Source organism: Phalacrocorax carbo, chromosome 16, assembly GCF_963921805.1.
Source record: "Phalacrocorax carbo chromosome 16, bPhaCar2.1, whole genome shotgun sequence".
Lineage (NCBI taxonomy): Eukaryota > Metazoa > Chordata > Aves > Suliformes > Phalacrocoracidae > Phalacrocorax > Phalacrocorax carbo.
This window is the reverse complement of record NC_087528.1, coordinates 8,343,213-8,357,124: the sequence shown is the minus strand read 5'-3', so window position 1 is coordinate 8,357,124 and position 13,912 is coordinate 8,343,213. Positions and strand designations below refer to the sequence as shown.

Below are 13,912 nucleotides of genomic sequence, written 5' to 3'. Positions count from 1 at the left end.
AAGGCCAAACCCTGATGTGCGCTTGGAGACCTGTGCATCTTCACCTGCTCTTGAAGAGTCTCAGACAAGAGTAATGCGATGTGGCTCACAGCTGGTTTGTGTGCGTGCACTGTTGTGATTTCCAGTGTAATTGCAACTGATGCTGCCCCAAATTGTGGCTCAGAAGTTGGGATTCTCAATATGCCATGCAATGTTGCTGGAGGATTGGGCCAAAAATCACTGGAGATGGAGAGATGCCGTGCATGAGGCAGGGTGACCCAGCAGCACAGCGGGGCCACAGCCTCCCACCCGGGCATTACCTGGCATGTCCTCAGGGTCACCAGGTAGGTGGCAATGGGGGTGCCACCAGAGCACGCTGCCCTCTCTGATTCCTGGGGTGTGCCAGCCTGGTATGGGGCAGCTCTCAGCTTTTCCACCCACTCTTGGAGACAGCTGTGGAGTTGCGTGCTGGAACTTGCTCCTGTTCCTGCTTGCATGGGTTTGGGCAGAGGAGAGCTGGTACAGAGCGGAAAGGGCTGTGCTGCCAGGGCTGGGAGGGAGGACGTGATCTGGTGGGAGTATTGCTGCGAGATCAAAACTCAGCCAGTCTGTCTGGGTAACTGGGGGGAACCACGTACCTGTGCAAGTGGGTAATAAATGGCTTGTGCCTCGGCAAGATTAATTGTAATAACCATAAATCAGTGCAGGCACCGGGGCAGGTGCTGAATTTATGGCCCTGGAGACAGGAATTCCTGTTCTTTGAGGAACAAAGCCCTGATCCCGCAGGGGCCTGGGAGCATGCTGAGCATTATTGTGGCTGCTCCCTACCAAAGCATGTGTGTCAGTACCTGGGGAGCGGGGTCCAAGCCCACTGCAGGGGGCTGAGCTCACCCCTGGCAGGGCAGCCTCTCTCCCTGCTTGTTCCAGCCCGCACTGGGAAACACCTCCTCAAGGGGCGAGCCAGGATTGCAGCCTCCCACAGCACATCGATCCCTGTCATCTCGGTTGAGAATGCCAGCCACGGAGCTGATTAATGCTGGGGTGGGCAAGTACTGGGTTATTGTTTAGTCTCTCTTCAAGAGGTCGATGGGAAATTTGGCAGTGGCTCTCCAAATATGCAATGTGCACACCGGCATTGTCCCCCCGGGGACTGTGCACGATTTACACGTAAGTGCATATAATGTAGTGGAAGTGCACACTGGTGCCTGGGCACTAACGCACACAGTTGTTATCGATGCTTGTGGGAGAGTGCTCCCTCCATCCCTGCCCTGATTTGACCTGGTGGTGCTTGGCCTGGCTTCAGGCTAATCTGTTCATGCTTTCATTTCCCCCTGATCCTGGTAGGTGCCTTGGCTCAAAGGTGCTGTGTGTGCTCAGGAGGCTGATCCAGCATTCAGGGTGGATATTTCCTTCTGTGCAGATGGTGTAGGTCCTTGGGTGTTAATGCTTGGTAGCAGCTGTATTGGAGCTGTTCTCCCCCACCAAATGCAAGGCAGTGTATTGGCATAAAGCACAGACATCTTTGAAGGATGTGCATTCAAGGCCTGATCCTGTTGGAGATCTGGGCTTGAGGAATTGCAGGATCAGGCCTGAAGAGGTGGTATGTTATCTGTGAGGTGCCCTTGGCTCATCTCCGGGGTTAGAGCTTTTCTTTTTTTAGAACCCTAAAATATTTGCTTTGGTAATCCTGTGGTAGTGAGTTGAGTTCTGCTTCTGAGCTACCTCGGGGACACAGTGTGTTCCCTTCCCAGGGACTGGGTGCTGATGCTTTGAGTGCTGTCGGAGGGGCTGGTGGCAGCACGGGGTGGGGGGCGGCTGCAGGCGCTTGGAGAGGCGAAAGCTGCAGAGGGGAGCTGCTGCTCCCGCAGCCGGGGGAACCGAGGCAGGGGACGACGGCGGCAGCCGCCCGCTCCGCACGAACCGGAGGCGGCCGTGGGGACGCGCCTGCCGCGCCCGCTCCCCCCGCGGCTCCGTGCGCGCCCGGCCGCGGCCGCTGGGTAGCGCTCGGAGCCGCGCCGTCTCCCCGCCTCCCCGCCTCGGGCTGCCCCCGGCTCTGCCGAGCCCCGCCACCGCGGCTCACTCCGCCGCCGCGCCGCGCAGGAGGGGCGGGCAGCCGGCCGGAGCGCCGAGAGGGGACGGCGCGGCGCTGCCAGCCCGCCCGCCGCGCACCGCCGGCGGCTCCGAGCGGGTTCCCGCGCCGCTGCCCGCCGCCGCCGCACTTTCCCCCGTTCCCCGCGGGTGCCGGGGAGACGGGCCCCCCGTCGCCCGGAGCTCCCGAGGTGGGGATGTTCCCAGGCAGGAGCTGAGCTCTGGAGAGGGGCTGCCTGTCGCCCCCCGGCCCCCAAACTTTTCAGCGGCTGCGGTGCGCCCGGCTCCGGGAGCGGTGGGCGGCGGGGGCCCGGCCCCCCATGGTACCCAGTCAGGCAGGAGGGGCCGGGGGCTCGCAGCCCTGTGCTTCCCATCCCCTTTCCTGACGCGGGGAAGCAACGCTTGGGGAGGGGCTCGGCTGCCGGCCCCTCTCCGGATTTGGGGGTCCCGGCTTTGCACATCCCTGGGGAAGTTGCACATGGTGGGGAGCTGCCTACGGACCACCCCGTCGTCCCCACGAGGAGTCTTTCACCCCATCGTCTTCGTCTCCTCCCCCTGAGCAGCGCTGCGGCGGGGGTCCCTGCGCCAGAGCCCAGAGGACTCCCCGGTGCCCGGCCAGTGGTGGGGACTAGAGCCGCAGCCGCCCGGATTATAAAGTCGGGGAAGTAGCCCCCTCCCCGTCTCGGCGGAGCCATGGCCCGGCTCGGGAGTTGGGGGCTGCTGTGCTTCGTGGTGCTCGCCCTGCTCGGCCCCCGGGGAGCCGGCGCCCAAGGTAAGGGGGTGCGGGGGGATACCCTCCAGCTTCGACTTTGATGCTGGAGATGGACTGGGGAGGGTTTGGGCGGGGAGGTGGGGTGGTCCCAGCACTGCTACCCTCAGCCGAGCCCCCACCTTCCCGGGCCGGGGAAGCTTTGTGCCATCTGGGTGGGAGGGGACCGAAGCTGCCCCGGAGCTCCAGCCGGGTGGGGGGACACAGCATCGGGGGTGTTCAAGAAGTGTCCCCGGAGCTGGGGTCCGGGGGCCGCCCGTGCCGAGCACAGCGCGGTGTCCGGGAGGGCTCGGTGGGGACGAGCAGTGCAGCTCTGCTCTGCTGCCTCCTTCCCCCTGCCCCTTAACTACCCCCAGGCTGGGCATGGCGGGGGAAATGCTGCCTTGAGCATGGGGTAGAGACTGCTCTGGACCACTCTTGGGAAGTTGAGCATAGCCTGGGGATGGCGATGGGTGAAGGCATCCATTTCACCCCTTCCCGGGGGACCCCCATTGCACCACAAGACCTGGGGCACAAGTTTGGGGAGCTCCCAGGGAGCAGCTCTTACGCTGGTGTTGGTCCAGTTGACCTCCAGCCGGCTGGTCAGACCGGGCCGGGGGCTGGGGCTGGAGGGGGTCTGCATCCCTGAGCCCCCATGGGTGCCTGGTGCTCCCTGTGCACCCAGCCTGGCCCTTGGGGTGAGGCAGTACCGCTGGGCAGGGTGAGCCTCTCTCTGCTCCTAGGGCTCTGGCACGGCATGGTCTGGTTTTAGCTGCTCTGCTACCCGAGAGGGATGTAGAAATAGTTTTTGGCCCTTTGGGATGCAGCTGGCGTTCAGAGATGCCAGGGTGCCCTGGGGTCCTATCCCCTCCTCAGCAGCAAGGCTCCCCTTGGGGCTGCAAGGAGGCTCCTGGCTGGTAGGGCTGCAGCTTCACTGCTTCTGTCCCCACTGCTTAGACGGAGCAGATCCAGGCTTCAAAATGGGGGGGGGGGGGCACAGCGACGGGGGTCCTTGCCCACGACATTTCTTGCCCTTGTTTGAGGCAGCAAGTGGAGCCAGAAGTCCCTGTGTGCTCCCGTCCTCCTGCTCCCCCTGAGCCTCCCCCAGCACTGCTATAATTTCTCAGTAATTAAGTTCAGAACATAACATCTAAAGCAGCAGTATATTATCCGGGCAGGCCCTGTGTGGGGAGCTGTGAAGGTCTCTTTGATTGATTCACTCCCTTGCCGAGTTTCTCCTGTCTGGCGGGTCCCCCGTGGTCTGTTTCTTCCCTGCCTGTGGGATGGGCTCCTGCTGTGACCGAATCTCTTTCCATTTGTCCGTGGGTCTCCGGGGTCTACCTGTGAGGTGGAAGACGTGGGGCTGTCTGTGCTTCAGCCCTCTCGAGGGGTGGGGAAGGGGCTTTGCTCCCCTCTCCTCGTGCGGGCTCCGAGATTTGCAGCTTCGGCTCCCTGTGGCGTGTCCTCACGGGCAGCGTGACATTGCTCAGTGCCCGGCCCCGGCGCTGCGTGGCAGGCAGCAGCCACGGGCGGGCGTGAGCGGTGGCTGCATGTGACAGAGTCGTGGTGGCGGGAGCATTGCCAAAGCCTGGCACGTGCCTGTCTCCCCTGCCATGGATGGCACTGGGGACACATTGGCAGGGTCACCTCCCCGGCTGTGGTGCCCATGGGCTGCTAATGCTCGCCGCTGCAGCCCGCTGGGGAGAGGGAGCTGGAGAAGGAGCAGGCATGCAGGCAGGATTGCTGGCTTCGGCCTCCGTCTCAGCCCTGCTGCGGTGGGGTGTGCAGGGCAGCCCTGCGTGGGCATCCCTGCAGGGCTGGCAGTGAGGGGCAGCAGAGACAGGCAGCGTTTTGTGCTGGTGCTATTGATTCACACACCAAAGAAAACAGGATCAATAGAGAGGGGGGAGGAGGAGGAGGAGATGGGGCGAGACCTCCCCGGCTGGGGCACGGGAGCTCCATGGGCGCAGAATGAAACACTTTAATACCTGTGATTGGTAAAACAAAGGCCCCTTACTGCCGGGGAGAGAGGGGATGGAAGTTTAATTACAACCCGTCTGTGCTGTGTAATTATTAATTACGCAGAGCAAAAAATAACTTATTGATTAGGGCCCTCGCGCTAATTACCCGGAGCCGAATGCGGTGCTGGGTGGAAGGCTAATCAGTCAGCGCCGCCCGGGCGGGAGCTGTGTCGCAGTGCGACCTGTGCTGGGGCCGAGTACTGGTGCCATGGCTGGGGGGGACGCACGGGCAGCCCACTGCTGCCAGCCCATGCCTGCAGCAAAGGTGCCTTCAGCTGCTTAAGCGAGACAATGAAGGGCCCCCTTAGAGCTGGGGTGGGCAGGGTGTCTGGGGCATCCAAGCCTTCTCCTCCCAGGGAGGAGACCCCCAGGGATGCAGTTTCCCCCCACCCAGGGCTGGGGGCACAGCCCAGGATTCCCTGTGCTGGCACAGGACCTCTAATGGGATTGAGGAGCCTGCGGCCAGTCCCAGAAGGGATTTGGGAGGCTTAAGGTTCCAGATGGGATTTGGGGCAGGGGCCCAAGACAGGCAGCTTCTACCAAAGAGGCTTATTAGAGGCTGGAGTGGGGGAGTGCCGGCATCTTCTGGCACCCATGTGTGGTGCCTGGGCACGTCCATGTGCATGGAGCCCCATGGGGCTGAGCGGGAAGGGGACAAGTCCCTGCTCCTTCATGGGGATGTGATGCTGGTGACAGGCTTGTGCCAGGACTTCCGTGAAGGGTGCTGCTGGTGCCCTCTGTGCTGGTGGCAGCAGGGAAGGGATGGCTGAGTGTGGGTACCTCCTGCCCTGGCTCCCCCTTCTCTGCGAGCATGGCTGGTATGTTAGCTGGTGGCCTTCTGCAAAGCTCCAGCTCGGGAAGAAAAGTGGCTTTTAGGGAAAAGGAAGGGAAGATTAAAATTTGATGCTTCTATGGAAGCCATTAGTGACCAGGCACAGCAATGAAATTTTGATGACCTGATAACCGTGAGGGGGAGGGGGATATTGTCTGATCCCAGGCAGTCTGTGTCGCCATGCCCCATCGCTGGGCTTGGTGCCCTGGCTGGTCCCCAAAGGTTTGGGTTCCAGTGACCTGAGCCACAGCAGTGCTGCGGTATGCCACTGTGCCCGTGGGCTGGGAGCCGGCTCCCTGGGGGAGAACAGGCAGGAGGAGGGCTGCCAGTGGGAAGGAGGGTGGCTGTGGGCTGCCGGCAAGGTTGGGCACATATCGGTGGGCTGGGATAGCTGGGGGTGGCTGAGCAGCTCCTGCCCCGGTGCCAGCCAGGGACTGGGGTGGCAGCATCGAGTGCTGCTCATCCTTTGGTGATGGCGATTAGGCTGCGGTGGCATTTCTGCTCAGCGGGAGCAAATGAAGGAGATGGAGGAGAGAGGGAAGGCGGGAAGCAGGCAGAGGCAGGTTGCTTGTGAACCTTGGAAAAATGCTGATAATTAAACCTGAGGGGAGGGAGGCTGGCTCATGGGCTGCTGGCAGGGCAGTGTGATGAGTGACCCTGTATCTGCCTTTGTGGGTCATCACAAACTGTGTCCTTGTCCCCAGCCTGTGCCTGGAGCTGATCCCTGATGTGGCTGGAGCTTGTCCCCAGGCAGGAACCAGCCACAAACACATTACTGAAGGCCCTACACAAACTGGTTGGGGGTGCAAGGATGTCTTGCAGCACCAGCAGAGCATGTTGTCTGGGAGGAATAAGGCCCTGCTCAGACTGGGGTGCAGAGCTGTGTGGGAGCAACAGCCTTTGGGTGCTGGGTCCCAGCTGGGGTGGATGAGCAACTCCTCTGAGCCCTCAGCACCTCCCTGAGCTTGTTAGTAAGTAGCATGTTGAGTGAAAAACGGTCACTGCCAGGCCAGTAACAAATATGCTGCTGTCAGCGGTGATGTGATCGTGCTAACGAAGGGTGATCTGAGCCCCCGTGGTTGTGCAGGGGCTGGTGCGTGGGTGCGGGGTGGTGTGGAGGGGCTGGTGGCCACAGTGCTCTGCTGATGCTGTGCAGCTTCTGTGCATGGCACCAGGCCTTGGTTTTCCAAAGCACCTGTGGGGATCCAGCACCCCTGTGGGGCTGGGCCATCTCAGGGTGGTGAGTGCTGGGGGCAAAGGGATGTCCCAGGGGCTCCCAGGGAAAGGGAGGAGATGCTGCCCTCCTGCACAGGGTGGTGTTGCATGGGGCCAGGGTGACTTGAAGTGGCTGGTGGTATGGTGGCAATGCCAGGGACCTCCCCCACCCCTGCGGATGTTGTTGTGGGGATTCCACCCTCTGCATCCCCAGAGCCATCCCTGGAGGTTGGTCCAGATGTGGGGTGTGTTCCTGTCACCCTTTGCCCTGCCAGCAGGCAGAAATGTACTGGCAGAGGCTCCCTGCCTTCCTGGCCCTGTGCTGGTCCCGCCTGGCATCCCTCACACCCCGGGCATGCTGGCAATGCTGCCTGAGTGGGCACTGCCCTGAGCACCCCCTCCGTGGAGCTGGGCACTGGCTGCCAACGTGCATCCCTCCTGCTCCCAGCGGTGCTTTGGGGGTGCAGCCTGCACCTCGCTTCCAGTGCTGCTTTACATTCCTCTCTCCCCTGCCTGATGCTGACCACCTGCCTGTGCCGGTGGAAGGCAGAGGCCCCCTCGGTGGCCCCCTCCCCTTGCCCCCAGCTCTGCGGGGTGCAGGAATGCCTGTGCCTGGAAAGTCGTGCCGGGCTTGGGTTGCCTGGGAACTGGGTAACCTGATCCCTGGGAACGGGGCCGAGGGCAGGGGACATTCCCGGGCTGCAGCTGGTCCCCAGCCCCCTTTGTCTCCCCACTCTGATGGGGCGGCTGCATCCCTGCCCTTGGCCCCCCAGGAATGGAGACCTGGGGTGCAGGGGGCTCTTGGCCTTCTGCAGTACCATCCCTGGGGATGCTGTGACTGGCAGCTGCCAGCTGCTCAGTGTTGTTATCTCCCTGCATGGATCAGTGTCACCTCCTGGCCAGCAGCCACTGTGGGCTGGGGAAGGCCCTGGGCACTGGGACCAGCTGCTGCCGCATGCCAGCAGCTGGGCATTCCAGCCGGCAGTGGGGATGGTGCGGCCACAATTCCAGGAATGCTGGGGCCCCCTTCCCTGCGCAGAAGCCATCCTCCTTCCCTTCCTTGCCAGCAGTCATGATCCCCACTGTCCACCTTGGAGTGTGGCAGCTCCCAGGCCGGCTGCCCTGAGCATGCCGGGAGCTCTCCCTCTATCCCTGGGCAGCTGGGGCGAAACTGAGGCACTGGGCAGAGGTGGCAGTGGGTACAGTGGGAAGGGGACTGCGGAGGGGTGCCAGCTCGCGTCCCGCTGCCCTGTGTACGCGGGCACACATGAGCAGCTCTGTCGGCTCTCATCAATCACTGCCTGCCTGTGCGGAGGTGCCGAGGCCCCCGGTGTGGGGAAACCTTGATGAGTTTGACCATTAGCAGAAACGCTGAGCTAATTTTAGCCACGATAGCTAATTGCTTTTTGTACTGCTGGGTGAGACGACAACCTGCAAGTCCTCATCTGTAACCTTGAGCCCTCCTGGCTTGGTGCAGCAGCGATGGCCAGGTCCTGCTGGGGTGAGGAGCAGGGTGTGGATTCACTGGTGGGAGCACTGGTCCCTGGAGGGGTTTCTCCAGGACACTCGGGCCCGTGTGCGAAGTGGTAGGGATTGGGGTGCCTGGGAGGGTCCTGCTGCCCCTGGCTTGCAAGGGTGGGTGTCCCTTGTGCCTCTTGGGGAGCAAGGGACATGTGTGGCATGGGGAGAGACTCTGGTTGTCCTCTGAGGCCAGCAGGTCACCCTGGCCAGTGGGAGACCTGGGCCATGGGGTGTAGCCCCTGGCACTCAGCAGCATGCCTGTGTTCATGGGTCACAAGAAGCTGATGAAGGTAAATGTTATTTTTAGAGCCCCTTCACTGATCAGGGTGTGTATCCCCACTCCTGGGCATGTGACTTGCCTGAGCCAGAGGGCATTTCCCCAGGGTGAGAGTGGGGCTGGGGGCCTGTTTGCAGGGCTGGGGTGCATTTGGCAGGATGGTTGGAGGGGCCTGTCCCCCTCTGTCCCCACAGGGCCACCCCCCCAGCATGTCCTGGTTCACTGGCTTTGAGCTACAGCTGGGTGAGGAAAATGGGCTGAATCTAGGGCAGGGGCTGGGCATTAACTGGGATTTTATGGGGTCATTTATGTTCTTTATTCATTTCCCTCCTTCCAGGAGCCTGCATCTCCCTGCTGTGGAGCAATCAGGTGCTGGGCTGTGCAGGTGGCTGGCCCCAGGGCTCAGCCTGTGCCTGTGGGTCTTGGCTGGGATGGATGCTCAGTGCTTCCACTCTTCTTCCTCCTTGCCTGGACTTGGACCGTGGGGTCAGACTGAGGGCTTGGGGGAAGGCGAAGGGGAGTGGGTTCTGCATGGGTTTGCCATCCCCATCTCTGGGCAGTTCAAGAAGGTCTGGCTTGGGAACGGTGCCGGGGCAGGAGCTGGGTGCGGACATGCTGCTGGTGCCTGGCCCAGCGTGGCTGGGATGGATGGAGGGGGCTGGGGCCAGGCGGACACAATAGCTCTGGTTTCAGCAACCCGCCTCCTGAATGCCTGAAAAACAGCTGATGGCCATGAAGGGGGATGAAATGGGATTAGCTGCCGTTTCCAAAGGGAGCGCATCCTGCCGAGCTGGACAATGCGCCTGCTATGCCTCTGCTTCACGCCTCGGCACGCCAGCCCTGCCAGAGAGGGGCTTGGCTCTGCCACCCTGGGCCAGGGTGCTGCCTCCTGCCCTGGCTGTCCCCGAGGGGCCTTGGGGTCTGCCAAGTCCCCAGTGCTCTAGCACTGGGTGCAGCAGGGGCTCCCAGGGCTGCTTGCTGGGGGCTACGAGACGCTGGGGCAGGGTGGGGGCTTGTGCCTGCCCCGCAGAAGCCCCAAGGGGCTGTGGCTCAGCTTCTCGCTCTGCAGCAGCACTGAGTGGGTCCCAGGGCACCTTGCAAGGTCCGTGCTGGGTGGCAGGAGCTTGGGGCTGTCCCACCCCAGCAAGCAGCAATGCTGGGTGCACAGCCTGAAGCCCCATGGCTGTAATGGAGAAGCAAACCTCATCATATGAGGTGCTTTGCTGGGTGGGCAACTGCTGCCCTTGCACCCCCCAAGGGGTGTCAGAGATGGGGTGCGGAGCGGATCAGCAGTGTGTCTCGGGGTGGGAGCTGCGTGTGGCCCCAGCTGCAGTGCTGCCGGGGCATGTGTGTGTGCGGCACCGTGCTCGGTGGAGTGAATTGATGTTTATTTTGATAATGAGTTCTCAATGCATTTGCAAACTAATAAAATCAACTCATTAGGGTAGTACGTTTAATTCAGAGCTCTGCTGTCGGGAGAGCCCTCTGTGCTGGCTGAGCACCCGGGCCTCTACCTGTGTGCTATGGGGTGCAAGGGGAGGAAGGTGATGGGTGCCTTCATCGCCCTGTTTTCTCCATTTTGCTTGCTCACATGGTGGAGAGAAAGACTGGGAGGGCAGTGGCGGGGAGCTGAGCTGTGCAGTGGAGGGTGGAAACAAGGCACGTGCTGTGAGCAGGGGCAATGAGCTGCTGGAGCACTTCACCTGGGGCGGTGGTAGAGTCTTGCTCGCTTGGCTTCTCCCCATAAGCTTCACGTCAGGCTGGGCAGCAGCGCTGGCTTTGCTGCTGGAAGTGCTGGCCCGGCATTGCAGTGTTGGCTGGAAAAGCCCCTCTGGCCGGGAGAGCCACAAGTGTGTAAGTAAGTGCAATGACCGGAGTTTGCGTCTCTGCCTTGGAAATACAGGGCTGTTGTGGATGGCTGGGGGGGGCTTGGCAGGCTGCAAGTTATTCCCGTCCCCCATCTGCAAACAGGGGTGTCTGGGAAGGAAAAGCTTTGGAAAAGGTTTTTTCCAAGGAAAACTCGTGTTCGTTGTTATGCTGCAGCTATTTATATATTAAGTGAGCAATGCAATGACTAATTAATACTTTAGAAAAAGGATGTCTGGGCAGCACCCCAGTAAATTGGCGAGTGCCCAGTGCCTGCTGGCTTGGGGCTGTACTGTGGGGAGGGGGACTGAGGCCGCCAGCCCCTTCATCCTGCTCGGCACGGTGGGACGGGAAGCTGGCAAAGTGTTTTCCATCCCGCGGGGCTGGTGACTTAATTGCGTCAGCGCCATGGGAAAGGCTGAGTGGGGTTTTTCTTGTGGTTTCTGTCTTCTGTTTTTCTTTCTCCACCGTATTTTTTTCAGTTGGGAAATGCCGCCTTGTTGAGATTCTCGTGGTGAGCCTGGAAAGCGGCTGTCTGTGTCTGTCTGCGAGGGCGGTTGCAGGGTGAGGGCTGGGCCGAGCATCCTGCATGGCTGGCGGATGCAGGGGGCGGCAGGAGCTTGGGGACAGTCGGGGGGACATGGATGCCCCTTGCAGATGTGATGTCCCAGGTGCTGTCAGGGCTCCCATGGGACTGGTGGTGGCTTTACTTCCGTGTACCTTGGCTGCTGTGGCTGCAGGAGCCACCACAGCCTAGGGCTGTGGTCACCTTCCAGGAATACCTGGAGGATACACTTGACGTGACCCGTGGGGCCAAATCCAGCCTGGGGCTCTGCTGGGCTGTACCAGGCTTGTGTGCCACCCATCCCGCTCAGTGCTGGGACCACCCTGGGGTTGGGGTCCAGTGTTGTTGGGACCCCTGCCTAGTTTGGCAACTAGGTGTTGAGCCATTCTTGCCAAACCCTCACAGGGAAGCGCTGGTCCTGGCTGCAAAGCCTTTGGGGATGGGGCTGGGAAGGGTCCCACCACCCCTCCGAGGCTGCCAGGAGGGGGATGTGTGTTTGCCCCTTCTCCTGCCCAGACAGTGTCTGGCTGGTGGCTGTGCAGTGTCTGGAGGTGATGCCTGTCTGTCCTTCCCCTCATCACCATTTTGGAGCCTTTCCTGGGGAAATCGGCTGCAGGATCTGGCCCCACTAATTGCGTTGAGTCACTCTCCGGGTGTCCATGACTCACAGCAGTGACCCAGATACGGCAGAGCTGCGTAATCGCGGGGTTGGGAGGATTTGTGGCATCAGAAGTAGTTTGCTGGGGAAGGAGTTCTGGCTGGAGCCTGGGGCTTGCTAAACATCCCCAGCCAGGGACAGGGCTGTGTCCTGCTTGGGGAGGTGCTCGGCGGGTTGACAGGCTCGCTGCAGCCCGTGTCGATGTCTGGCTGTGCCTCCCGCAGCCAGGCAGTCCCAGGGATGTCCGCCTGGGCTGGGGGTCTCCTGTACCCCCAGGAGTATCCGTGCATAGCACTTTCGCTGGAGGTCCCTTGCAGCTCCCCAGGTTTGGGATTGGGTTTGGAACCCCATGCTGGGGTCCGTGTGCTTGGGGCCAGGCGTGGGGGTCTGTAGGGGCCGTGCGGTGTTTCAGAGCACAAAGCTCTGCTTGTTGGCCCCCTCAGGCTCGTGGGCTGGGAACGCACAACGGTGCCGTGTGTGTGTGACTGTTTGGGGTTTCCCGCAAGGGGAAATGTTATTTTTTCCAGCTGGCGCTGCCAGGGCAGGCAGAGGGGCTGGGTGTGCAAGGGCAGGCAGGGACGGGCAGGCACACAGCCCCACTCTGTTCCCAGCTGCGGCCTCGCCGTGGGGCTGAATGAGACGCTGTTCCCTGGCCAGGACTGACGTCTCTCCCTTGGCTCCGGGAGCATCTCAAGCCTTACCTGGCCCACGTCAGCCCTGGAGTGCACCCAGGGTGGGTCCCCAGTGCCTTGGGGCTGGGTGCCGAGGGCTGCCCCGGGCTGCAGTCCTCGGACAGAAGCAGGGTGCTGAGAAGGGACAATGCTGGCATGGCCCCGGCTCTGCCGCAATGGGCAGAGGGGGATCGGTTTCCAGGTTTGGGACCCTCTGATGGCCAGGGACATGTGCAGGGTGTTGCACAGTGTTTGAAGAAGGGACTGCCAGGGTGAGACAAAGGGAGGTGGCTTCATCTCCAGCATCACTGAGGGGAGAAGGGAGGTCCTGAGTAGAAACCGTGATGCTGCTGGGCTTGATGTCCCTTTTGCAAACACCCGTTGTCCCCGGGGAGCCATGCTCGCCCCTCCCCGTGTGCCCCGTTCCTGGGGGCTTCAGACGAGCATGGCAAGGCTGCCAGCTCAGCCGATGGCCCGCTGAGCCCTCCGAGAGCCTGTCTGTGGAAGAGGAGCTTGTTACGGAGCCATCCTGCTCTTAATTAACAAATTAAAATCCTAGTTAACAATCCAGCCCCAGGGCTGTTGGAGGCTGGGAGAAGCTGGAGCGTTTGTTATGGAAATAGCAGTTAATTAACAAATAAATAAGTAAGTATGGGCCTGGAGACAGATGCGGGAGGAGGAAGGGGAGATGGCCGTGCGGTTGGGGTGTCCCCTTGGCCTGGCGGGAGGCAGTGCAGGAAGAGGGAGTCTGTCCATCCATCTGTCCGTCCTGGGGGATGCCATGGCCCTGGCGGGCAGTGCCAACCCTTCTCAGAGCCACCGGGTGTGAGGGGCTGGATCCTGCCTCGTGCTGGCTGTGCCACGGCAGCTCTGGCCACGAGCCACGCCGAGGGCACCTTGGCTGCTTTTGGGGCTCCCGGTCTCCACCTGGGCTTTGCCAAGCGCCGCTGGTCATGGAAATCCAACCCGCTGCCTCTTCCCCCACCCCGAGGCCAGGAAGCGCTGCAGCAGAGCTCTGGCAGAGACAGATGAAGTGTGACACCAGCAAAACTGCTGTGCAGTTTGTAGGTGACACTGGTCCTGTGCTGGGGACCGTGCAAGGAGGCGGGGGACGTTGCTGGGTCGTGCCATGCATCCGTGGAGGCAGGGATTGATGCAGTCCCCATCTGCATCTCCTTTGCCCTGGGCTGGGTCTGTGCAGGGAGATTTGGGCAGCTCCCCTGGGCTAGGTGCAGCTGGGGAGTGGGGTGTGGAGGCCATGCCCCCCAGGCCATGCCCTGCAGTGGTCAGCTTGCAGTAACTGTAGGGCTGTCACCGAGAGCCCCACAGCCGGTGCCCACTGCCGGCGGGGATTATTGCCACGGGTGGGTGCTGACAGGGCTGCGGGGGCTCAGGGTCACCATGCTGCTCCTCGAGGCACTGCGGGTGCCCAGCTGGGCTGCTGCCGCCTGAGGCGGTGTGGTGTCACCCT

General features: G+C 61.7%; 1 protein-coding gene across 2 annotated transcripts in view; it reads left to right on the top strand.

The window, feature by feature from the left end:
* Window positions 1-2,072: 2,072 nt before the first annotated feature.
* The window catches only part of SDK2 (sidekick cell adhesion molecule 2), a 51,102-nt gene continuing 39,262 nt past the window's right edge, over window positions 2,073-13,912 (top strand). For both annotated transcript variants that reach the window (XM_064467022.1, XM_064467021.1), the window contains exon 1: window positions 2,073-2,839. In XM_064467022.1, coding sequence (XP_064323092.1) covers window positions 2,761-2,839 — 79 coding nt within the window. In that variant the 5' untranslated portion in view covers window positions 2,073-2,760. The remainder of the gene's footprint in view (window positions 2,840-13,912) is intronic.